At 37.5% G+C, this 27272-nt stretch overlaps 1 protein-coding gene across 4 annotated transcripts in view; it reads right to left on the reverse strand.

The window, feature by feature from the left end:
• The window catches only part of LOC100253058 (protein TRANSPARENT TESTA 9), a 50556-nt gene extending 25322 nt beyond the window's left edge, over positions 1-25234 (reverse strand). For 3 of the 4 annotated variants that reach the window (XM_019223087.2, XM_010658591.3, XM_010658590.3), the window contains exons 1-13: positions 24761-25233; positions 13868-13919; positions 13707-13783; positions 13483-13616; positions 13251-13347; positions 12902-12959; positions 11755-11863; positions 11505-11628; positions 11240-11426; positions 10692-11020; positions 8069-8157; positions 7905-7975; positions 5261-5371 (exon numbers count right to left, since the gene is read on the reverse strand). In XM_019223087.2, coding sequence (XP_019078632.1) covers positions 5261-5371; positions 7905-7975; positions 8069-8157; positions 10692-11020; positions 11240-11426; positions 11505-11628; positions 11755-11863; positions 12902-12959; positions 13251-13347; positions 13483-13616; positions 13707-13783; positions 13868-13919; positions 24761-24813 — 1491 coding nt within the window. In that variant the 5' untranslated portion in view covers positions 24814-25233. Of the gene's footprint in view, positions 1-5260; positions 5372-7904; positions 7976-8068; positions 8158-10691; positions 11021-11239; positions 11427-11504; positions 11629-11754; positions 11864-12901; positions 12960-13250; positions 13348-13482; positions 13617-13706; positions 13784-13867; positions 13920-24760 lie in introns of all 4 variants that reach the window. The other variant, XM_010658593.3, reaches the window with a different exon arrangement.
• Between the last annotated feature and the right edge of the window lie 2038 nt (positions 25235-27272).

Genomic DNA, 27272 nt, shown 5'->3' on the forward strand with positions numbered 1-27272 from the left:
AGAGAAAGGGCAAAAGCATTCTTGTCTCAGAAGGCGAGGTCGGGGGCGAAGTCTCTGCACGCGCGGGGGGGCGCGTGAGGGGGTTGGTAGGAGGCCCATGTCTCGAGGTCCGGCTGCAGTGTGATGATGGGACGAGGGGGCAGTCCTCGAGGTCAGGCCTGGCTGCTGGTCCGGATTCGGGTTTGGTGGTGGATGGGCCCCATGAATCGTGTGGGTTGGTGAAGCAGTGGGCCCTTGGGCCTTCTGACGCCTCTGGGCTCTTCCCGCCCACGGCCTACCCTTGCGAATCTGGGCCGTCCCATCTTGGGCTGCTTCTTGACATTGGGCGGGCCTCGAAGAAGCTGATAGGAGGGGCTGGACTGGGGGTTCGAGGCCCGGACTCGCCTTTGGTCTTTAATGCGGACGAGGCCCATTTGAGGGGGGCCCGTCCCTTAAATGGGGCAGGCCCAAGCTCTGCGGGGGGCCTTGACCAGTCCTGGTCGTTGTTGGTGACGAATGGACTGTGGAGGCCTTCGGCTGAGGAGCAAAGCTGGGAGGAGAAATCGAAGACAGATGACGCTCTAATAGAGGAAGCCTTGAGGTATGGGAACGCCTCTAATTTCTTTGGGCCGCTGGTGTGTGTTTCTCCTTCTCCCCCCTCTTCTTTTTCTGGTCGGACTCCACTGGGGGAGTATTACGACCGTTCTGGGGTGGTTCTGGATGCATCCCAGAGGGAAGTTATGGACCGGAGGATGATTGGAAGGATGCCCGCAGTGATGAAGACTATGGATTGCTGGGAGATTTTGGAAGAGAATAACGGCGTGAGGGGATCCAGTGGAAAGGATCTCTGTCTTGTTGGTGGGACGGTTCCAGAAATTAGGGATTGGAGGGAGGCCAGTTGGGAGGAAAGTGAGCTGGCAAGGTTCAGCCAGTTCTTGGGGTTTTCTACAGTGGGTTTAGAGAAGGACATTCTGGATTTTATGGTCAAAATCAGAAAAAGAAGGAAAAAAGTGCACAGCAAGTCTCTCTTAGAAAATTCGAAATTTGAGAGGGAACTGAAGAGGCTTGAATGTTCCATCAATTATGATGGGGGAAGGAAGCAGAAAGGCATTGTGCAAGGAAGAGGGGGCCAGTCTCCAGCTGTTTTATGAAGTTAAGGTTAGTGAGCTGGAATGTTCGGGGAGCTAATGATAGCTCTAAAAGGAAAGTGATCAAGGCCATGATTAGGAGCCAAAGGGCGGATTTAGTTTGCTTTCAGGAGACGAAAATTCAGACTATGACTGAGGGGGTGGTGAGGAGTCTGGGCTCTAGGAGGTTCCTCGATTGGGGGGCTATGGGAGCCCAAGGTTCAGCGGGTGGTATTTTGGTTTGCTGGGATAAGAGATCTTTGGAGCTGTTGGAGATGGAGGTGGGCAATTTCTCTATATCGTGTAGGTTGAAGAATGTTGAAGATGGTGTGGTCTGGATTTTTACCGGAGTTTATGGGCCGTGTAACAGGAAGGAGAGGGAGGAGTTGTGGGAGGAGTTAGGAGCGATAAGGGGAATTTGGGAAGAGCCTTGGTGCTTAGGAGGGGACTTTAATGTTACTTTATCTCAAAGGGATAGGAGCAGGCTGGGTAGCCTTAATGGAGCAATGCGTAGGTTTGCTCAGGTGGTGGATGACCTTGCCCTCATTGATCTCCCTTTGCAGGGGGGTGTGTACTCTTGGAGTGGGGGCAGGAACAACCAAACTTGGGCAAGATTGGACCGATTCCTGGTATCCCAGGGCTGGTTAGATATCTTCAGGGGGGCTGTTCAGTGTAGGCTCCCTAGGCCTACCTCCGATCACTTCCCCATTTTGCTGAAGGGGGGTGGGATGAGCCAGGGACCCTCTCCATTCATGTTTGAAAATATGTGGCTCAAAGTGGATGGGTTTAAGGAGCTCCTTCGGGAATGGTGGCAAGGAGGGGAAAGAGTAGGAAGGGCTAGCTTTAGAATGGCTGCTAAAATGAAGGAGATGAAGGAGAAAATTAAAGTCTGGAACAGGGAAGTTTTTGGTAGAGTGGAGGTGAACAAAAGCCTAGCCCTTCGGAAAATTGAGTTTTGGGACAGGGTGGAAAGTGGCAGGGACCTATCAGAAAGGGAAACGGATTTGAAAAATGAAGCTAAGGAGAACTTCAAGAAGTGGGCTCTTTTGGAAGAAGCTCATTGGAGACAAGCGTCTAGGGAGCTGTGGCTAAGAGAAGGGGATAAGAATACAGGGTTCTTTCACAAGATGGCTAGTGCCCATTGGAGAAATAACTGTTTGGACAGAATCAAAATAAATGGGGTGGAATTGGTGGAGGAGCAGGAGGTGAGGGAGGGGATTGTCAAGGCCTTTCAGCAACAGCTAAGGGAAGAACCAGGGTGGAGAGTCGACTTAGAGGGGCTGCATCTTAAAAGTCTTGACCTTAGTGAAGCTGAAGCTTTGGAGGTCCCCTTTACTGAAGAAGAAATATTCGCTGCTCTGATGGATATGAATGGCAATAAGGCCCCAGGCCCGGACGGGTTCACTGTGGCCTTTTGGCAAGCTTGTTGGGACTTCGTTAAGGAGGAGATAGTAGAGCTGTTCAAGGAATTTTACGATCAAAAGTCATTCACCAAAAGTCTGAACGCCACCTTTTTGGTCATCATCCCAAAAAAAGTTGGGGCTAAGGACCTAGGGGAGTTTCGGCCTATCAGTCTGCTAGGGGGGCTGTACAAGCTTATGGCCAAAGTGTTGGCCAATAGACTGAAAATGGTGTTAGACAAGGTGGTCTCAGATGATCAGAATGCGTTTGTGAGGGGGAGACAAATCCTAGACGCCTCTCTCATAGCTAATGAGGTGGTTGACTACTGGCAGAAGAGGAAAGAAAAGGGGCTGGTGTGCAAATTGGATATCGAGAAAGCCTATGACAGCATCAGTTGGAGCTTCCTTATGAAGGTCTTGAAAAAGATGGGCTTTGGATCATGCTGGATGGATTGGATGTGGTGGTGTTTTTCAACGGCAAAATTTTCTGTCCTTATTAACGGGGTTCCAGCAGTCTTCTTCTCCAGCTCTAAGGGTTTGCGTCAAGGAGACCCAATTTCTCCTTATCTTTTTATCTTGGGCATGGAAGTGCTGAGTGCACTCATAAGGCGTGCAGTGCAGGGGAACTTCATTTCTGGTTGTAGGCTAAGAGGTAGAGGGGATGCGGAGATTATGGTGTCTCATCTGCTCTTTGCAGACGACACTATTATCTTCTGCGAGGCTAGCAAGGATCAGTTAACTCATCTTGGATGGATTTTGGCGTGGTTTGAAGCGGCTTCTGGGCTTAGGATCAATCTGGCCAAGAGTGAGCTGATACCAGTAGGGGAGATTGATAATGTTGAGGAAATGGCAGTGGAGTTAGGCTGCAGAATTGGAAGCTTTCCGGTTAAATACTTGGGGCTGCCCCTTGGGGCCCGGCACAAGGCCTTGTCCATGTGGGATGGGGTGGAGGAAAGAATGAGGAGAAGACTTGCCCGATGGAAAAGACAATACTTGTCTAAGGGCGGGAGAATCACCCTGATTAAGAGTACCCTAGCTAGCATTCCTATTTATCAAATGTCCATCTTTAGAATGCCTAAGTCAGTGGCTAAAAGGCTTGAGAAATTACAAAGAGATTTTCTTTGGGGAGGGGGAAACATGGGTAGGAAAATCCATTTAGTTAATTGGAAGGTGGTGTGTACTCAAAAAGAGAAGGGGGGTCTTGGCATAAGGAGGATGGGGATTTTGAACAAGGCCTTATTGGGCAAGTGGATTTGGAGATTTGCCGTAGAGAAGGATGTCTTGTGGAAGAAGGTAATTGGGGTGAAGCACGGGTTGGAGGGTTGTGGTTGGAAATCTAAGGAAGCCCGGGGGCCCTTTGGAGTGGGAGTTTGGAAGGAGATTTTAAAGGAGATGGGCTGGTGCTGGAATAACATGAAGTTCAAGGCGGGGAGGGGGACTAAGATCATGTTCTGGACTGATCATTGGTGCGGTAATGAAGCGCTGTCCCAAGCGTTTCCCCAAATTTTTGCCTTGGCAGCGTGCAGTAATGAGTCGGTGAATGATGCGTGGGACCCAAGGCTTGGCCAAGGAGGGTGGAATCTCAGATTGGTTAGAGATTCTAATGATTGGGAGTTGGTGCTGATAGAGGATTTGCTCTTTTTGCTAAGGGACATCAGAGTAACCCCTGAGGAGGATTCAGTGCTTTGGAAATGTGGGGATTCTAACAGGTTTCGGATTAGGGGGGCTTACAATCTACTAGCAGCCCCTATTCCTCTTGTTTTTCCGGGAAAAAATATTTGGGTGGATGAGGTCCCAACCAAAGTGGCTTTCTTTGCGTGGGAGGCTACTTGGGAAAAAATCCTCACGTTGGATAGGCTGCAAATGCGTGGGTGGCAGCTTCCAAATTGTTGTTTTTTGTGTGGTTGTGAAGAGGAAAATGTAAATCACATTCTTTTACACTGTACAGTGGTTAGGACCCTTTGGGATATCGCCTTTGCCTTATTTGGGGTTCAGTGGGTGTTTCCAGAGAAGGTCAAAGAGGCGTTGTTCTGTTGGCGGGGCCGTTTTGTGGGTAAAAAAAGGAAGAAGATATGGAAGACCATTCCGCTATGTATTTTTTGGACGGTGTGGAAGGAAAGAAATAGGTTAGCTTTTAGAGGGGGTCTTTTGGCTATTCAGACTCTTAAGAATTCTTTTGTATGTAGTCTGTGGAGTTGGGCTAAGTTGTATAGGGGAGAGGAGTCCTCTTCACTTCTAGGCTTCTTGGAGTGGGTAGCGGTCCCCTAAGGGCTGGTGAGGTGTTCTTGTTTTTGTTTTTTGGCCTTATGGCTGCTTTGTATACCTCCTGTATGCGGTGCGGCCTTTTGGCCTTCTCTAATATATTCTCTGCTTTGCTTATCAAAAAAAAAACTTTTGTACTAATTATCTTTTTAACAGTGCAACTCTTACTAGGGTAACTTCTATAGCCAAGTTTGTAAGTTTTGCAACTAAAAGCAAAATGACAACTTCTTAAAGATTTTATGGTATATATGAACCAATTTCATTCTATGCTCAAAATCCAACTCAATAACATTCCTTGTTGGAGGAACAATCACCCCCAACCAAAAGATAAATAAATAAACAAATAATAAAGAAGGAAAGAAAGAAAGATAAACCCTACTCAAATGTAAGTGACTTAGTGGATAACTTTTGTTGATTAAACAGAAAGATTCATCTAGCAGTGATGTTGTGCAGAGAGAAAGCTAAGAAGAGAGTAAAAAGTAATGGGAATACCTTGAGCTTTAGTAGATAGCTATCAAGCTCACTATTGAAACCATCTCTTATCAAGCTACTTTCTGGAGAAAAAAGTTGCTCTTCATCTGAGCCCTCACCAACCAAAGATTGCTGCAGGCCAGAAAGCAAAGAAAGCACTATATCTCAGCTCATTAACATAACATCTTGGGCTACTTAATTTCAAAAATATATATATTCTGAGTATGAGTTCAAATAGAAAATATTTACAATTGGAATTGGATTTGCTGATTATCCAATGATAATTAACAAAGAGTTGCATTTGAGAAATTAAAACTACCACACTGATTGCAAAAGGTACCAAAGCAACAACACAAATATGGGATTGCCACAAACACAGAACTGGGAATTAACAAGAATGATTTTCAATATTTCTTGGTCCATTATACTGTCCAAGTTTTAAGAATGATCCCAAATAAATCACAGGTTTCTGACACCATTTAACCAACATTCATTCCCCATTCTTTCCCTCCCTAGTCAATCAGCTAAATTCTTGGATACAGTGATTTGATGAAAATTGGATATTTAAGCTTCTCAGTGAATGGACCCTACAAATTGTCAGAGGGAAGGACTAGGGAGAAGTACACAAGAAGGAAGATTTGGTACAACTTGGGACCTTCAAAGGTAGCAGTCCTTGCTTGAACTGTTTCCATAGTTTTAAAAGGTGCAAGGCACACCTAAGGCACAAAAGCATCCTACAGCTTAAGCACAAAATGCAACATAAGGTGCACACCTAAGCGAAGTAAAACATGGCCTAAGATGCATATTAATTTTATAAAATATGATTCAAAATTTAATCCAATCAATAAAAAATTTAAAATTCCAAACATTTAAAGGAAGCCTTCAACAAAAAAAGTAACAAAATTATATAAATTTCAATATACAATTAGAAATTTCAAGAATAAAAGTGTTTAAAAAAGAAAAAAGTAAAGTAGACAAAGTGCGCCTCTTCAACAAGGCACATGTATTGACAAGCAAGGTGCAACAACTAGGTAGTGGTTGTGCCTTGGGCCTAGGCACGCTTCAAGCATGCCTTTTAATTAAGGAAAAAATACTGGCAGTTAATCAGCTTTTAAAGAAAATAGAATATTTTCTGACCACTATCATGTGTGAGAGGGATGTGGTGAGAACTAATCATCTTCTATTGTGATGTAGAGTAGCTTAGGAGAATAGGATTTTTTACTTGGCTTTTCTTGTGGTAGTTTGGGTGTATTGCTGAGGTTGAGGTTGGTGCTTGGGGGAAATTATCTAAATGCCACATCGTTATGGACATCAGGACCTGACTTGCATGACCAAAATTTCATCTTCGGTTATGTCTGTATGTGTATGTATAACTGCATTTTTTTTTATCACAAGCAAACATTTTTATCATGGCTTAAGTACAAAGAAGGATGACAAATCTTTCCCCCAAACACAACAACTACATAGCTCTGGTCAAAAGCAGGAAAGAACTATGTACTCTAGATTTTGTTAGAGGTGCACATCTAAAAGTGGTTACAAATATGAACTCGAGAACTTTGAGGGGCAGAAAATATACACCTTCATAAATAGGAAAAGACAAGGGTAGTGTGTGGCAACAAACCCAATAGCTGCAAAACTAAAGACAGAACCAGTATGAATAACAATGCTTTCAATTTTCCGAGTGATTGTAACAGGAGAGTTATGCTTCCTGCAAAAGTCCAGTAGTTCTTCTCCCTTCCCAGGCAGAATAAGGAAGAAAGAAGTAACTTCCATGTTATCTTTTCTTGGGTCCAGAAGTAAAAGCATGTCATTGCCATATCAGAAAGATTAAAAATAAAAATAAACTAAAATAAAAAAGGCCCAGTTAACCCAAAATGAATGGTTATCACCATACAAGGCATTCTCACAGCACTACCATGAGAGGGAAAATGATACTCCCAGCTCCTCCAGATTGAAAAGAGAAAAGATTCGGAACAATTTTCATAACTGCAAAAAAATCAGAAAATCTCTATCAACATATACATCCTAGTTTTCAACCTCTCTTTTTTTCCTGGTATAAATTCTTCCCCATCCATAAAAATATAAAGAAAATAATATCATACCTCTTACTAGTACTCGAATCCCTATAAGCACCTGACACCATGCCTCACCATAAAAACTTAAGCAGGAAAAGTTTCTAACATCTTCACAAGTATAGGAAGGTTTCCAAACTCTGGCAGTGTCCACTGACAATATATTCCCAAACAGAATATGAACATCTATTACATAGCCTTAAAAAATTTTCAAACACCTCATTCCAACCAAACCCTCACCCCACTCACCAAAAGAAATGGAGAGGAGCAATTTTACTCCATCCCGTCCAAAGATCTGCTCCCCAACTTATTGACACAACTCTGCATTCCTTTAATCATATAGACTTTTCCTATTAGTAGTGAAAAATCTACTTTTACAAAGCTTCTTGCAAGATGTAACAGGAATTAACAAAATTGAAGTAGTACATGCATTTTGACTGACAATCTGCTAGAAACTCCATAACAAAAAACTAACTTTCAATAACAAAAGTTCATGAATTATGAAGGGCATCAAACAAACCTGTAACACCAAGTACTAAACCAAAGCACTGTTTTCAAAAATTAATGGAAATTACCATCATTACAACACTTACCAGCAGCAGTTTCTTATGTTGTTTGCGCTGTGGAAGAATTCCAAGTGCATCTAGCATCGATTCATCCAGTTCTACAAACATAGAAATTGGATGAGTAAACAGTAACAGAACCAGTAGTGAGACTGAGACTTAACTGAATAACTTAATAATTTTAGTAGTATAACCTTTTGTTTGCAATAAAGTTGCTATCACACTCAAAGAACCCAAAACTAGCATATCATCCCCATTATTGACATAAGAAAGCAAGACCTCCCTGAAACAAATAAGCTACTTGATTAATGCAGTCCTGGCCATGGCCCAAAAAAACGCAAATGAGTGATGGTCAAGGAAAAAAATTGAACATCAAAATTCTCCAGCATAGTCACAACTCAGAGAATCATCTACCAGGCAAAGTATCTAATAAAAAGATAAGAAATCCGCAAGCAACAATAGAACCATATTCTGATTTTTGTGAGGCATCTCTATTTCATCAAGATATCTGGAATGTGCATTAATCATCCTGAAGTACATAATTTGTTCCCAAGAAATCTTACAACGAAGAAAGTGATAGAAGGTCATGTACTTGGTATTTCAGAGCATATTTTTAACCCATACACTGTCTCGTGTTTTTTGCTTTTTTTCTTTCCTTTAATATGATGTAAGGTACAGTTAAAATAAGTTGCGGACATATGATACACATTCACTTTTACAAAAAATGTATTATATAATAGTATTACATTGTGGAACATACATTTTTAACAACTACATTTCATTTTGCAAACAGTTGCAGGTTTTTTTGGGATGCCACCACCTTAACTGGGACTTTCTTTTGCATATGCCAGTCAACTGGGCTTGGGCAAAAGTGGGTGAGCTGAATCATATGGTGCATTTTAACTGTTAGATTCTCGGTTCTTTTGAATGGACCACAGCACATCTTTTTAAGAGTACTAGGGGGTTGAGGTAAGGGAGCCCCTTTTCTTCTTGTTTATCACTGTCATGGAGGTGCTCAGTAGGTACTTTGCAATGGAATCAGAGAAAGAATGGGGAAAAGAATAATGAGGTGGAAGAGGCAGAATCTGTTAAAAGATGATTTGTTATGCACTCCTGGAATAGAAGAGGAATTAGGTGTCAGAAGTTTAAGGTTACTGAAAAAAAGGCTTTCTTGCTTGATTTATGAACAGAAAATTAAGAAATCTGCATATAAGTCCAGGACTCAACTTTCAGGGGAACTTCCAATCTATAGAAACAGGAATTCCTAGCATGCTTTATGAGTTGGAATATTGAGTTAGTCAAGAACAATGGACCTGGATGATAGAGAAAATGTAAACAGTTTTATGTTTATGAAAACAAAGAAATATGACACAAAAAGCATGTTGGGCAAGACATTTTGAAAAAACTGTTTATGGAAACATTTTGAAAAAACTGTTTATGGAAACATTTTTTAACAATAAATTATATTTGGGAAATGTTAAAATATTATTTGTCATGCTTTAGAAAAAGCAAGCTCTTAAACAATTGAAAACAGAGAATCAAACATGCCCATTATTTTCATATGCCAAGATGAAATCATTTCTGGAGAAAAAAAAAATCATTTGCAGCCGCCAAACAAGCTCAGTGTGTCAGGAAAAAGAGCAAAGCCAAAATCAAAAATTAAGGTTAAAGAGTGACAAAACAAGAAAGGTAGAATGAGAAGTAAATGCAATTTTTAAGGTTTTAGAGGTTTGAGAGAAATGTTTAAGATGGTTCAGACATGTGCAACAAAGATTAAAAATGTGTTGGTACGGAGCAATTTAATTCAAATTGAAGGTTCTCCAAGTACAACAGGACGACCAAAATTATTTGGCTCGAGGGAGCTAGAAATGACATGTTAGATTTTTAATTCAATGAAGGACATGACCCTAGAGAGAGCTAAAAGAAGGAAAAAGAATTCATGAAGTCAACTCCAAATACTTTAGATTTAATGCTTCATTGCTATTATTGTTGTTGTCCTACAAATTCCTAGTCATAAGACCATCTGAAGCTCATAAGCAAGGCCTAACAGTTAGGATAGAAATCAAGTGAAAAAAAAAATTATTAACCAGTTATATGTTTCCAGTTCCACATTTATGGAGCAGCAGAAAGTAGTATTCAAGCATAATTTGAACTTACAATAACTGATAATAACGTTAGAAAGAGGTTTAACCTGCAGTTGAGTTTAGAATATATATGAGAAGGGGTAGAATCCTTCTTAACTACTACCTCTTATGAAGGAAATAAGGAGACAACTACTCGTCTTCATATTCATTGCCCTGTCGCCTAAAGCCTGAGGGCCTTGCTAATTTTTTATTTTTAGTATTGTTTGTTGATACTCAGTTAAGGAGTCCTTCCATTCACTAGCGAGGCAGCTTTGTGCAGAAGTCAAGAAGTCTGGAAAACAGCTCTACTGCGCTTATTCTGATGCACTAGGAAGGAAAGGAACAGGAGAATTTTTTAGAGAATGGAGCTGTCACAGTTAGCTTTGAAAGATCAGATTCTCAAGTCCTTGTTCTTTTGGTCTAACAAATCTGTTGGTAGGCTTGGGCTGTTGGTTATTTATCTTTTCTTGATTTTATTGACAGGCTGGGGCTGTTGGTTTAGGCCCTTCACTTTTTATCTTTTATTTTTGGCTGATCTGTGCATACCTCCTGTATGCTAGGGTTTGCTCCCTTTAAATAGATAGCTAGAATGATAGAAAGATTTATATAGTGATTTTATACATTTATACTTTTTATAGAGAAAATATGTATATGGAAATTTTGAAGTTAACTGAAACTAATGAGATCATCTTACCTTAAAGCCAAACTTGCACCACTACAACTACGCTGCAAGGCAACATCTTCTTGATGACTTTGTGAAGAACCAGGCAAGTTTGATGTGGTAACTCTTAAACTTCCAGACTCCACCTTTGTATCAAGATTATCACTGTCTGACTGTTCTCTTTCGTGAGTAAAACCATGACCAGATATATAGCCATTGAGTTTAGTCTCAGAAATTTTTATAAAAGCCTCTAATGGACAAAAAAGAGAAGCAGCAACAGTATTTGCCAGATCTTTGATTTTAACTATGCGCAAGATGCAACAAAGTAAATACAGAGAAGTGACAGCACTGATCTGCATCTCCTGGATTCACAAATCACAAAAGGTTAGGTAAAAACAAAAAGTATACTGAAGAGAGTGAACTACAACAAATACTTGAAACCAAACCAACCCCCCAGTGCCCCAAGACCCCCACCCGCCCCAAAACCTCTTTTCTTCCTCATCCCACAACCATAAAATAAATTTTCTTAAAAGGAAAAAGAAAGAGGAAAAGTAAAGAAAAGAACAGATGAAGATCCATACATTTACAGCTTCCATCCTTAGAGAAGGAAGAAGCAATGGAAATATCAAATGCTGCAAAATGTTGTCTGTTATTAACCTCCCAACATCAGGAATCCCAGCAGAAATAACATCACTAAAATAGTAAAGATTGTCCTCAATTTCATCTACAGCAACAAGTATACTAGAGGTCGATTCTGGACCTGGATTCCTGTTTCAGTAACCAAATTTTACTTAGTAGAAAATAATATATTTTTTAGTCATCGCAATAGACTGTGCTAATTCTTACTTTGAAGCATCAGAGACCAATCCATTTAAATTGATGCACTGCTTCCGGAAAAATGTAACCAGGTTCGAAAAAAAAGCCGCATGAGGTGTGGTAGTAACATATCTATTTACAGATTCATCTCCAACTGAGAACCAATAGAAGGACATTGTGGAATTAAAACGTTGTTATTCAATAAAATAATTGGGTTTCAAACAGAAATATATCATAAAAAAAAAAGGGAAACAGCAGAGATGAAAAGATAATAACTCACCATGATAAACATTTAGTGTCAAAGCACGTATTGCAGTGCGGACCATGTTCTCTTCATGGAAGGCATACCGTATTGCCTCAACATACAGTGGGAAAGAAACTACTTCATCCTACATGCCCAAAAAGGAAGGCAGAAAACAACAATAAGAAACACAGGGAGAAAATAGTCTAAGGCTCTAAGCAACCTTGGCCAACTATTTAATGCTTGCAAAATTGATATAAGATATAACTCTTCTCCAGAGTAGCCAGACAACAACTGCTATGCAGTCATCTAGGCATTGTGTCACTAGTCAAACCACCCACCATCTGCCTAATGCCCTAGGCTTGCAGAGGTTTCTGTTTTCCCCCCTTTCTTGAGATAGGAAACAAACCATCAATCCGTTAAAAATGAATCAAAAAGTAAAAGAAGGATGAGCCTTCAAGCTAGGAATATAAAGGCAAAGCAAAAGATCCAGCATAGACACAAAAACAAAGAAGAAGAACCAACACAAGGTGGCATGAAATCCCCGTGAAGAGCACAGACTGTGAAACCCCTCATTTAGCCAACTGATCCACTGTGTATTTAGCCAAACTAGGCATACAATAATAAGAACAACCCAAACCTCCAGCAGTACCACGGATTTTTGAGCAACCAAGTGTCCAATTTTCAAGGACCTTGAAGGCTTGCAGTGGCTGCCCCACACAACCAGTTAATAATAATGCCAACATAATAATTTACCTCTTCATGATCAGATGGAGTTATTATTTGCCAATGGATGCTTAATTACTTGAAAATAGAAAAGTATTAATGCCACAGTACAAACCCACAATTACATGATCCTTTCCAAGTGCATTGTGGAAACCAAACAACTTTCTTAGATTATTTAGATTTTAGACTACCTAATTAATAGAATTTCCCAATCTTTGCAGTGCCCTTTATATAAATCCTGTATACTTAGGCGGTCCCACTTGATAGGCATTCATATAAACATACACACCCACGTGGGTGTGGGTGTGGGTGGGGTGTGCGTCTATGTCCTAAGTATTAGATGCAACTGAGTTCCAGTCACATACAGCTATTAAGCCATAGATATCAAATAACACTTAATAATTATAAAAAAAATTAAAGTGGTATGATAGAACAATTACAAAAACCGGAATGAACTTACATTTCGAGTCTTCACAAGCAAAGAAATTGTATTCTTGTTCAGCTTTCCACTTATTGCTCTTCAAATGCCAAAATACATGCAATTAGTGCAATATATCAGCAATATATATATATATCAAGAAATATAACAGTGGCAGATATAAATATATACATTAGGTTTTTTGTAGAGGAGGTCAACCATATTATTATAAGGTTTTTTGTAATCGTAGGGAGGATTCCTTATCCTTCCCTCGTTTTCATTAATATAAATATATACATCTTTTGTTTCTGATCAAAGAAAAAATAATAATAACAGTGGCAGATAAGAATAAATTGAACAATACAAATACAAGGAAATCAAAACAACGAACCTTAAGAAGGATATGTAGTAGGATAATAGCTCTTCATTGCGGAAGTCAAAGGTATAAGTTATAAGGTAGTTAATATGCTCATTGCTGAACATGTAGTCTGCAAAAATTTTCCACCAGAACCATCCAATAGTGTTAGGATGAAATGGAGAAACCAAAAAAACAAAAGACTAAAAGAAATTAAAATAAAATAAAAAAGGATTAAACAAGTTCACTTCTATTGACAACATCTTACATATAGCATGTTCACTTTTTAAGTTCTGGATCATAATACTCATCGTCTGCAGCAACTGAAGTGAAACAGTCACACTTCTACTTATTTTTAATATACGTACAAACTCCCCCATGACCTGCTTCTCCATGAAAAACCTGCAGAGGAGTCAGAATGAAAAAAAAATTGCTGCAAGTTTGAAACCAAAACAGTGATATTCAGAAACACCAAGAATCAAAAAGCCTCACTCAAAAAAGGCTGGGTCATGCTGGTCACCATATGTTATCAACTCCGCAATTGACCTCAGCGCCTCAACAACAAAATCCTTCATGATGGAGGACAAAGTGAGTAAATCATATACCTGAAAGGCAAAGGCACTGAAAGCATTTTGCTGTGGCAAAGTGAATACCTTGTTGACCTCATTAACAATTTGAATTTTCATCAGCTGATAAGTCAAGTGTCTGCACCCAGAAAAGCAATAAATGATATAATCTAATGAAAAGAAAAAGGAAAATACAAATATAATGAAATAATTGAGCTTCAAAACAACACCAGGCTAAGATGTCCTAATATGGAGATGGAACACCATCACATGACTACATGAGAAGCATACTGAGGGACAAAGCTCATGAAGAAAAAAATGAGATGCCAATAAACTCCAGGATTCACATTTATCAAGAGGAAAATAACTTAAATATGTTGTAAGTTTTTCCCTTTTTTAATCAAAAACAACCATTTCATTGCATTGGAAGAATAAATATAAAGAAGGATTAGAGTTCCTTCCAATGGATACAAAATAACACAAAATGAAGAAAAGAGAAAGAGAGAAAACTTCCCACCTTCTGAGAAGAATTCAAGCTTATTTTCCAACTCTAACATAACCATAATTTTAAAAGGTAGAAGGCAGAGCCAAAGTTTGTCATAACCCAATGAAGCAAAGCCTAAGTGTCACAATGTAAGCCATATGCAACATAATTTATTTGAGATATCAAAAAACCAAAATAATAAAACTTAGGAAAACAACAATCAAAGAAATATGGTTATATAAAAATCATTAAAAAATTTTAAGGAAAAATTGTGTCATTAAATTTAAACACAAGCCTAGGTATTCAATTTCAATATGTCCTGCTTCTTCAAATCTTTCATGAACAAGCTAAGTTTAAGAAATAAAACAATAAACTACTGATGTGAAGCACTGAAGAATCATACATTTGTGATTCATATCTGATTTTACTTGTCCAGTCTTAAGGCATTTTCTTGATCCTAGGTTCAATACAAACCTCGAGGTCAAAGCTCGCAGTGTCTTTTTTTAATAGGAAAAAGCACTTCATTGCCAAAAGAGAGAAAGAGAAAGTAGAAGGAAGGATGAACTATCTTTCAAGAAAGATGTGGAAAATACAAACCAAAAAACAAGAATTTGCCCCAATAGAGCATTCTTGGAAGGATTGTTGCAGGCCAACATTTTGGGCCTCTCTAAACTGTTAGTGGAAGGAGATTCTGATATTATGATATTATGGGAGACTAGGAAAGAAAGAGGACTATGAAAGTTTGATGGGTGGTTGAGCCAAATGATTGATATTTCTTTAGAGTAGGGATGTCTCCTCTCTTGGGCTCCTCACTTGCTGAGGCAATCATGCAGTGTATGCATTAGAAAAGCTTGGACCTAGACGTTTCATTTCTTTTGTAGGAAATCTTATACCTCCATGAATGGTAGCTAGCTATGCCCTAATCATGTTGATGTGTGCAGACAATTGGCTGTGAAGACCTCTAAGGTATGGTCACCACCAACTAAGGTAGTAGTAAGTTGAACTTAAATAGATGCTCTTTGGGTACCCAAAGGCAACTTGGATTGGTAGAGCAATTAGAGATACTTGAGGCTTAGTAATAAAAGCTTGCTCTAAACCTATAGGTGAGCATTTTTCTATTGAAGCTAAGATTCTTACTTTGCTAGAGGGTCTCATGCAAGCATAAGCTTTGGTCTTGTCCAATCTTGTGGTGGAGGGAGATTCTATTGTTGTCATTTCATGGGCAGCTAAGAAGGAAGGAGGTTCATAAAGGCTTGATAGGTATCTACACCAAGTATTTGATATGGTCACAGAGTTAGGACATTAGGCTTCTTGCTTAACCGATCAAGTAATGAACTTTCTAGATAAAAGAGAAACAAAGCATTTGGTGTCTTTTGTTGGAGACTTTTTGCCTCCTTTGAGTTGTAAATATTGTTTGTTCTTGTTTTGCTCTCAATTTTTTGTAATTATTTTTGGTAGCTCAATTTGAATTTGTAAGGCTCCTCATTAAGGAGTTCCTTCTTTTGTCTTGATTAGAACTGTATCTTGCGGAGATATATCTCATCCTTCTTGATCTTTTTAACTAATAGAAAATATAAATGCGTTTCTAATATACATGTGGTCTCGTGGGTATCTTTAGTTGACGGTCAAACAAGCCCACTATCATTGATAGATTTTATAGTGGTTATGGTCCAAGTTCTAGTGTGGGGTTGTAATTGCTATAATTTGCATCTTTTGTGTTCTCACATGTATGCTTCCGGTGTATTGTATTCACCAATGGCACTTTTCTTACATACATACATATATATTTGCCTATCAAAAAAACATTAGTGTGTTTCTGATAAATAAAACAAAAAACATTGGACATCCAACACTCATTGTTGGACTCCCATAACATTGAATAAAAATAATATTTCCAAGTCATTATAAATAGAGCTAAGATATTCGACACCATAAATAAACCTAAAAGGCCTTATTTCTAAAATAATAGTTTGAACCTATGATACCCAAATCTTCCAACTTACCCATGTTGACATGACATGCATTTGGGTATCAATCAGATCCGTATCAGATACTCATACTTTACTTTGGATTTGGTTATTTGATTTTGATTAATTTTTTTTTTCTGAACAAATAATTATATTGAAAAATGAGTGTTTGTTGGAAGTGAACATTTATAAGAAAGAAAAGATAGTGATAGAATGGAAAAGAATAGTTCTAATAAAAAATATCTTCTTTTTTTTTTTTATATAGGTGATAGCATAGAAAAGAATAGTTCTTGTCAAAAATATCTTCTTCTTTTTTTCTTATTTATATTTAATTGATTTTTTTTCCTTTTATTATGTTGCATTTTCTTATTATGTTGTATTTAAGTGTCTATACCATAATTGAGATCCTTTTTAGCCAAATCCATAAATCCCAAAATTTGTAGGCCTAAAGGATCAGACACCTAAAAGATACATGTACTCAAGACTAGCATTTGAGCCTTGCATCATTATGTGGCATGTCTATACATGTGGGGATTGTTCATTAGTCCATGCAGAGCATTAAGTGGGACTCCAAAAATATATCATGCATCTATATAATTTTCAGTTATCATTCTGCATAATATCAAATCCATTTTTTCAAAAGAATTGACATATTAACATGTCACTATTATGCTATATGCACATAACATATAATGATAATAAACCTCTTTCCTTGCTTTAGAGTTTGCAATGGATCACAACACAAGGATAGATTTTAAACATTTGATTCCTTTAAAAGAAAAAAAAACTTAAGAACTATCATAAATCAAAAGGTTCACAAAAGTTGAGATATGAAACCATAGCGTTGAGTGTTCAAGGACAAGACACAGAAAATTACAAGATGATTGCAAAAGAAATAGAGAATGCATAAATCTTGTCAATAATTATCCTCAACTTAAATTAGATATCAATAGGCGAGGTTTTTATTTTTTTCTTTGTCTAATAATGTGGAAATCTGGTATAATTTGAATGGTGATTTGTAGGATATCAAGGAAAGATTGAGGCCCCAATTGTGGGTAATTTGTGTGATTTTAATTTTTCCATATTTGTATTTTTTTTCCTTTTTTGTTTACTCTCTGTGTATTTGTCAAATAAGGATCTGTTTATGTAAAAAATACAATTTTGAATGAATTTTAAAGAGATTCTCAGTTTCTACATGGTATCAGAGCAAGGTTTGCTCTAAAACCCTAATCAGTCCATGGCTGCCCAAAGAGGAAACAACCATGAGTTCAGTCAGTCGGCAACCCATGAAATAGTGTAGGAGATACACTCCTCAATGGGTCCCGTCGGTGCATTCGACAACTCCCCACTCCATCTTACCATCAAAAAATTGAACGGTAAGAATTACAGAGAGTAGGCGCAAGCAATTAAGCTTGTTATTGACGGAAAGGAAAAGTTAGGGCTTCTTACCGGCAAGACTCGGCGACCACCTCCGACCGATGTAGCAGCATCCCAGAAATGGCAGTCTAAAAACTCCTTTATCACCTCATGCTTGACTAACTCCATGAAGCCAGCCATTGGCAGAACTTACATATTCCTCCCAACAGCAAAGGATATGTGGGATGTGATACGGGAAACGTATTCCGATGCCGAGAATGCTTCCCAAATCTTTGAAATCAAGACACGACTCTAGCAGATGAAGCAAGGAGATCAAGAAGTCACGGAATACTACATCGGGATGTTGGGTTTGTGGCAAGATCTCGATCTCAACTGCGAAGAGGAGTGGGAGTGCACGGGTGACAGTGTGCGCTTCAAGAAGAAGATGGAGAACGAGAGGGTCTTCGAGTTCCTAGCGGGGTTAAACTGCGAGCTTGACAACGTTAGGAGCAGGGTTCTCAGTCGTCGGCCATTGCCCTCCATCCGAGAGGTCTTCTCTGAAGTGCGGCAAGAGGAAAGCAGAAGGAGAGTGATGCTGGATCTCTCATTTGGGCCTGAGGCTTCAGCCCTTTTAACCCGTGGGCCTCATGGGCCTCATGCTGCAGCTAGACGTGGGCCTTATGTTGGATCTAGTGGGCCTCATGATGCTGGATCTAGTGGGCCAAGCCCAAAACAGTCCAAGAGGACTTATTGTGAGCATTGTAAGAAGTTAGGCCACACTAAAGACACTTGCTGGACTTTACATGGCAAGCCCGCAGATTGGAAGCCCAGACAGCCCAATAAAGCCCATAGTCATCAAGCCTCCACTGAAACCCAGGCAGACAAAACACCCACAAAAATTTGTCAGTCAACTTCTAGTGTGGGGTTTAATTCCAATCAGCTTGCGAAATTATATGAGCTTTTTTTCTAATTTCCAAGTCTCTGGTCAATCTTCTACCACTTTTTCCTCTGGTTCTTTGGCCCAAAAAGGTACCTTTCTGACAACACTTAGCACCATGTCTCAGATGACTCCCTGGATTATTGACTCTAGTGCATCTAATCATATGACTGATGCTCATCATTTATTTTCTACATACTCTTCCTGTGCCGGTAATTTAAAAGTAAAAATTGCAGATGGTACTTTATCACCAGTTGCTGGCAAAGGGAGCATTCGTATTTCTGAGTCTATTACTCTCAACCCTGTCCTACATGTACCTAATTTATCTTGCAATTTGCTGTCTATTAGCCAGTTAACCAAAAAGTCTAATTGTTCAGCTAAATTCCTACCATCTCATTGTGTTTTTCAGAACCTATCATCGGGAAAGGCAATTGGCAGTGCTAAGGAACGTGAGGGTCTATATTACTTCGAAGAAACTGATGTGCTTGGACAGTGTCCTCCTACTGTTTGTAATTATGCATCTCATCCTAAGGATAGTGAACTTTTGTTATGGCACAAAAGGATGGGTCATTCTAGTTTTCAATACTTAAAACATTTATTTCCTTCACTATGTTCAAATAAAACTTCATTGGATTTTTTTTTTTTTTTTTTTATAGGAAACGACAAAGGAATATATTGATAAAAAGAAGGTACAAAAGAAGGATGAGGAATCCTCCCAGCAAAGAAAAACAAGACTACAGGAAATCAAATATAAGAAAGTACAAAAAGAGAAAAGACACTCTAGTTACACGCCGCTAACCAATCAAGTTGTAGCATGTTAAGAAAGTACAAAAACTTCATTGGATTTTCAGTGTGAAGTGTGTGAACTTGCCAAACATCATCGGGCGTCTTTTCCTAAATCTAAGTATAAACCATCCATACCATTTACTCTAATTCATAGTGATCTATGGGAACCCTCACGTACCCCTAATAGGACCCATAAAAAATGGTTTATTACTTTTATTGATGATCATACTCGCCTATGTTGGGTATATTTGTTGACTGATAAAACTGAGGTTCGATCAGTCTTCATGAACTTTCACTCTATAATACAAACTCAGTTTCACACCAAAATTCAAATTCTTCGTACTGATAATGGTACTGAGTATTTCAATCACTCCTTGAGCACTTATCTACAAGAAAATGGTATTATACATCAAAGTTCTTGCGTTGACACCCCTCAGCAAAACGGAAAAATAGACATATTCTAGAAGTTGCTCATGCTTTGCTGTTTACATCTCACATGCCCTCACAATTTTGGGGTGACTCCATTTTGATAGCCACATACCTTATTAATCAAATGCCTAGTCAGGTCCTATCTTTTGTCACACCCCTCCAGAACTTCCAAGAGTTTTTTCCTCATTCTAGACTCGATGCACATCTTCCACTTCGTGTCTTTGGGTCCACTGTGTTTGTCCACACTCATGGACCTAAGCGGAACAAATTTGATCCCAGAGCGCTTAAATGTGTCTTTCTTGGCTACTCTTCCACACAAACGGGCTACAAATGTTATGACCCAATTTCACAGAAGCTATATGTTAGCCTAGATGTCACATTTTTTTAGCATACTCCCTATTACTCGCTTCAGGGGGAGTCCATGAGTGAAACTAGACCACCCTTAACCTTTGACTATCTCAATGTTGCTATGTTCGAATCCACTCCGTGCCTTATATCTACCCCTTCGCCTAATACAGAAGGACACTTAAACTCAAGGGGAGATACGCAATTACAGACAAATAGGGAAACACTTGTCTACTCAAGGAGGCCAAAATCGAAGTTCAATGAGACACTCATCTCCAAAGCACTAAAAAAGTCAAAACCGGTGATAGTTCCAACCCCTCGAGAGTCTGGCTACAATTCTGATCAAGTAACAAATGACTTACCCATTGCTCTTAGGAAACAACCTCGTTCATGTACTCTCCATCCTATCTCGAAATTTGTGTCTTATAATGCTCTTTCTGCAAAGTGTTGTGCTTTTACAACTAACCTTAATAGAATCCAAATTCCTGAAAACTTTCAAGAAGCCTTGGAGATTCCAGAATGGAAAAAAGCAGTGATGGAAGAAATAAGGGCGTTGGAAAAAAATGGGACTTGGGAAGTGATGAATTTGCCAAGAGGGAAGAAACCAGTGGGCTGTAAATGGGTATTCATAATGAAATATAAGGCGGATGGCACAGTAGAACGATACAAAGTCCGCCTAGTTGCAAAGGGGTTCACTCAAACCTATGGCATCGACTATACCGAGACATTTGCACCAGTAGCAAAGTTGAACACTATACGAGTTCTTTTATCCTTGGTAGCAAACCTCGACTGGCCACTCCATCATTTTGATATCAAGAATGCCTTTCTGAATGGTGAACTAGAAGAAGAAGTGTTTATGATGCTACCACCAGGGTTCTATAAGGAAGAAGAAGAAACCAGGGTATGCAAATTGAAGAAATCTCTTTATGGTCTTAAGCAATCACCCAGTGCATGGTTTGATAGATTTGCAAAGGTGATTAAGAACCAAGGATACCAACAGGGACAATCGGATCATACTATGCTCTTCAAACAATCCAACGATGGAAGGATGACCATTCTAATCGTGTATGTCGATGACATCATTCTCACTAGAGATGACACAGGAGAAGTGGAAAGGTTGAAGAAGATCTTAGCCACAGAATTTGAGGTAAAAGATCTGGGTTAGATGCGGTATTTCCTAGGAATGGAGGTCGCCAAATCAAGGAAGGGAATTAGTATTTCCCAAAGAAAGTATGTAATTGACTTGTTGACTGAGACTGGCATGCTAGGATGCAAACCAAGCGATACCCCTATCAAGGCAAGAAACAGGACGGCAAGCGACGGAAAACCCGTGGATAGAGAGAAATATCAACGACTAGTAGGTAGACTGATCTACCTTTCTCACACTAGACCTGACATTACTTTCACCGGAAGCGTGGTTAGCCAGTACATGCATTCATCAAAGGAAAGTCATCTGGAAGCAGTGTATAAGATCCTCAAATACCTAAAGGGTTCTCCAAGGAGAGGACTATTCTTTAAGAAGAGTGATAGTAAAAAGGTAGAAATCTATACAGATGCAAATTGGGCGGGATCAACAGATGACAGAAGGTCTATTACAGGCTACTGTACCTATGTCTGGGGGAATTTAGTAACATGGAGAAGTAAGAAGCAGAGTGTAGTAGTCAAAAGCAATGCCGAAGCTGAATTCAGAGCAATTGTACAAGGTATGTGTGAAGGACTATGGTTGCAGAAACTATTGAAAGAACTACGCATTACAATAGAGATCCCCATTAAACTCTATTGTGACAACAAAGCTGCAATTAGTATTTCTCATAATCCTGTTCAGCACGACAAGACCAAACATATAGAAGTGGGCAGACACTTTATAAAGGAAAAAATTGAAAAGGGATTATTTGCATGACTTATATCCCTACAAGATAACAATTGGCCGATATTTTCACCAACGGGTTACAGAAATCAAATTTTGAAGATTTTATTTGCAAGTTGGACATGATTAATATCTATGATCCAACTTAAGAGGGAGTGTGAAAATCCAGTATAATTTGAATGGTGATTTGTAGGATATTAGGGAAAGATTGAGGCCCCAATTGTGGGTAATTTGTGTGATTTTAATTTTTCCATATTTGTATTTTTTCCTTTTTTGTTTGCTCTATGTGTATTTGTTAAATAGGGATCTGTTTATGTAAAAAATACAATTTTGAATTAATTTTAAAGAGATTCTCAGTTTCTATAAATAATTCAACCAATGATGCACAAAAAAAGGTAAAAACTTATGATTTGATATAGTTGAGAAGGCTTTACAAAGCTCTCAATCCTGATATTTGTAAGTTGTGCATGGAGCATGGAGAATCAGCAAATTATCTCTTCTTACATTGTCCTTTGATGATAGGGCTATGGCACAGGTTATTCCATATAGCCAAGATGGATTGGGTCCCCCCGAGGAGCATTTTTGACATGATGACCATTACTTTTAAGGGATTGGGAAGATCCAAGAGAGGACTAGTATTGTGGCAATCCGCTTGTATAGCTATAATTTGGGTTGTGTGGAGAGAAAGAAATATTAGGATTTTTTAAGACAAGGCAAGGAATTCAAAGGCTCTATAGGACACTATTCATTTCCTTGCTTCTTTTTGGGCTTCTTATACCTCAACTTTCAAAGGCATTCCCCTTAATTTGGTTCAACTAGATTGGTTAGCGGTGTCTAGCTCCAAGGGTGTGGGTTAGTAAGGAGAGGTTGCTTTTTGTAATTACTACTATATACCTTTTTGCTCTTGGTATTCATTTGTTTAGTTTTCATTTGTGGGAGGATTCTCCATCCTTCTTTTGTATTTCTTATTTTCTAATTCAATATATTTCATTGTTGTTTCCAATCAAAAAATAATAATAACAATCCAACCAATGATAACCTTGGATCCCTTAAGCATAGTTAAGTAAGGTTGATGCCTAGCAATCCTCATTTCTACCAAAACAGCAGCAGCAACCAATGCTTAACTCCCAACTATTTAGGGCAAGGCCAAATGAAAACTACTATTCAGCTCTATCCTGGGCCATTTCCTTAGTTTTCAAATTTTTTTTTTATAGGCAAAAGTAAAGTCATATAAAAGGAACTTAGTAAAAGGGAGCACATCCTACATACACAGGAAATATGCACAAGGCATCAAAGAAATAAGAAAATATCCAACACTAGAAAAAATAGCAGAACTATAACCTTTTATCCACAATTTAAACTATCTATGAATCTATGACGTATAAAAATGTACAATCAGCCAACCCAAGGGGGACCTTAGACCACTCCAAATGCGACTTAATGAGGGTACCCTGCATCTTTCGATCTGAATGATCTTACTCATCAAAAGTTCAATCATTATGCCCTCTCCAAATGCATCAAAATAACCATAGGGGAGCCATTAGCCAAACCTTTCTCATCTGCTTATCCAATCTTTGCATCACAACAGGGTCATTTCCTTAGTTAATTTAAAGACTATCATATGTTTTTCCACTAGCTTGAGCCAAATTCTTTTTTTTCTTTTTCTTGCTTTAGTCCTTTGGGCATTCATCACTCATTATGGAACACGTCCAGACCAAATTAGACCAGTCTCCTTCATCCTCCATCAATTGGTGCATCTAGCCTGTAGTGAATGCATTCATTTCTTATTCTGTACTCACTTATTCAGCCACTCATCTTAGCACCCTTTTCACTACTAAATTGATAATCATATCATGTCATCTCTTAACTACTTCACATTCTACCCATAAGCACAATAGGACCTAAACTTGTCCAGTAAAAGTGTCCCTTGAAATCAGTACCACATAACACTCCAAAAGCACTTCTTCACTTTAAACACACTGTTCTAATTCTATATGCAATATCCCCTTTGTGATACATGATAAACCCCATGTGACCAGAAAAAAAACAGTTTAGCATCAATTTTTATCTATTTTCCATTTCCAAGTTATGTTCACATTCCCGGTTTAGTCCTACTTATCTTAAAGCCATTCAAGTACAAAGTTTCTCTGTAGTTCCTAACAGAGAATTAAGCGATGCTCCGAACAAAACAACACATGCATAGGACATCATCCTGTAAAGGCCCAAACAGCTCATCCATACATAATGCAATAATAATGCCTCCACCACATGTTGAAGATCTTCAAATAGATAAAATGTTGATACTCTGGTGACCTAAAGTTCTTGAGAAACATACAAGTGAAGCTCATCTTTCTATCAGACTCCAACACTCATGTCTCAGTTTTACAAACTTTAAAATTAAAGGTTCCCTACACACTCATAAAAGACACAACGGCCAATTAAACTACTTTTATCCACAAGTTATGACTGCCAAATATTATTTGATAGTCACAAATGGATTTCCTATGCAACAAATGTGCTCCGAAACCCAATTCGAATCTTTAATTTACAATTCCCCTTTTTTCCCAATGCACAGAGAAAACAAATAATAATAATAATAATAATAATAATAATAATAATAATAATAATACAGCGAGAGAAAAAAAAATTAAAACCAATTGACTTTACTCAAATTTTCAACCCAGATTGACTCCACAGCCCATTCACATGCAAGTCTCAGTCAAAATTCGTAAAATTCACATCAATTGACGCTAACCAACACACATATGCACACGAAATGCACAAAATTGAAGTGGGAGAAGCGGAGCACCTGAGTTCGTCCAAGGAGAACCGATCTCTGGATCTCCAGAACGAAAACCACATGATTGGCGATCAGACCTTCTCCAATTCAAAACTCATTCTCAGTTCACGCTAGAACTCATTATTCTTCCAAACGAAAAGACCTGCTTCTAATCAAAAGTCATTCTCACGAAAAACACCAGAATTCCTCCCCCTTGGAACTCCGAAACCGATTTTCTGTGTCGCGTTATTATCTTTTGATAAGAATGAGTTCTGCAGAGAACCTTGTGAATTAGGGTTTGGTGGGGAAGGATCAAACCTCGGGATTGAAAGTCATTCTCAGTGCACGGAGGAATTCATTCTTCGTCGAATCGAACGCTTCAAAATTTGAATTTGAGCTTTTAGTAGCAATGAATTCCGGGGAGAAGCCGTGGATTTAGGGTTTTGGTTTCGAGAGAGAGAGAGCGATTGGATCAGCGAACAGCAGTGAACAAAAATCCAGAAAGGTTGCCAAAAAGGCAGCAGACAAAAGAACCGAACCGGAAAGTGAACCGGTCCGTAGCTAGCAGTTGGGCCGGGAAAATTAATAATAATAATAATATATCTTATTTTAAGTAGTTTTTAATATTTTAAATTTTCTTTAATTATATTTCCCAACTTCCACGCTTTATTAAAAACTAAATTCAAGCACATTTGAATTTTAGTTTTAATAAAATTTATAAATTAAAAATTATTGAATGTCTATGTGGCTATTAAATACTATTTTTACATATATTTGTATTTTTTTTTTATGATTGGTCCATAATTAAATTATTTAAAAATATAATTATCATAAATTTATATTGTCAAGAAATTAGATGATCATATACGTCCCTATCGGGTTTTATATGCTTTTTAAATTGGCTATTTTTTTATTATCTTATATTAAAAAATAAAAAAAATAAAATATATATATAAGTACGGACATTCTAAAACCCCTTTTTTCAAAGCAAATATGATGACGTAAGAAAGTTAGAGGAAATATTTGTATTTTTTATAATTTTTTAGTATAAAAATACAAATAGAATAGTTATATTGAAAAGGGGCTTGGAACCATAGTGAGAGTCCCTTGCTTGGAAAAAATAAATAGAGATTATTTGTTTTGAAGAAAAACTAAAAGAACCATGAATTCTCTTTTGAGAAAATATTTTTTCAAAAAAAAATAGAAAAACTTGGTAATATAAATTTAAGAATAATTTTACATAATAAAAAATGATTAAAACTTGAATCTTTTTTTAACTTATTATCCAAATTTGATGGGTGTTCGACCAATCAACTTAATAACTTATAATGACTTAATAACTTAATTTAAACCATTAAATAAATTAAATATGTTCAGTAAAACAACTTAAGGATATGACTTAAAGTTAAAAATAATTTTAAGTAATAAATAAAAATAATTAACTTATTATTAAATTTATATATTTATTTTACTTTTTTATTCTTATTTATTCTAATTATCTGTACTATCTTTTTTACTATTCTACAATCTCTTTTGCTATTCTATGATCTCTATTGTTACTCGACTCTTTTATCATAACTATAATTTATGAAAATAAATATGTCAATTTAATAATTTATAATAAATTTTAAGTTAATTTTATCAAACAATCTGAATACTTAAAATAATAAATTTTAAGTCAACAACTTAAGTATAATTTAACTTAAAGTTAGTTTAAGTCATTAAATAATAAATATTAAATTTTACTACAACCTCCTTAGTTCCAATGTTTTTTTTATTTGTTTAGTTGTTAAATTGTAACATGCATAAAATTAGACATCAACTTAAAACTATATATTTATTTGATTAAAAAAATTTGTTAAAATGTCAAATAAAGTGTTAAATATTTAGTAGGAAACAAAAAATGAAATTGATTTCTAAAATAAATTTAAAATTCATCTTTAATTATTTAAAATATAATTTCATTAAATTTATCATTAATAACAATATAAATTGACTAAAGGAAATATATAAATAATTGAAATTATTTCTCTTTATCAATTTCTAAAAATAAAAAAAAATAGAATTACAAAAAAATAATCATTCATATTCCTTTTTTATATTTAGATAATTTATTTAAGAAATGACATAATAAAACAATCATTTTTATAAGTTGTTGAAAAAAATCAACTATTTAAGCTTTTCTAGTAGAAAACATCAATGTAGATAGAATTTTTTAATTAGTCTCTAAATGTATAAAGACATCTTTGTACAAATCTTTATTTTTTAGGCATGAAGCCTATTTATGTACCCTTGTAATTCCACAATTTGGTTAACATAGTTACAATTTTCTCATATTTGTTTACATGATATCAAAATCACTCTCTGATCTAAAACCCTACTCTTAACTTGTTTGTCGCATGCTTCTTTTCTTTTCTAGATCACTTCTTGAAAGATTTTTGCTTCATCATTTTAGGGGTAGTGAAAAGGCGTCCCAAAATAATCACGAGCAACCAAGACATGTAATAAAGCAATAGCCAATCCATCACATTCCTTCACTCCA

This window comes from Vitis vinifera, chromosome 11, assembly GCF_030704535.1.
Source record: "Vitis vinifera cultivar Pinot Noir 40024 chromosome 11, ASM3070453v1".
Classification (NCBI taxonomy): domain Eukaryota; kingdom Viridiplantae; phylum Streptophyta; class Magnoliopsida; order Vitales; family Vitaceae; genus Vitis; species Vitis vinifera.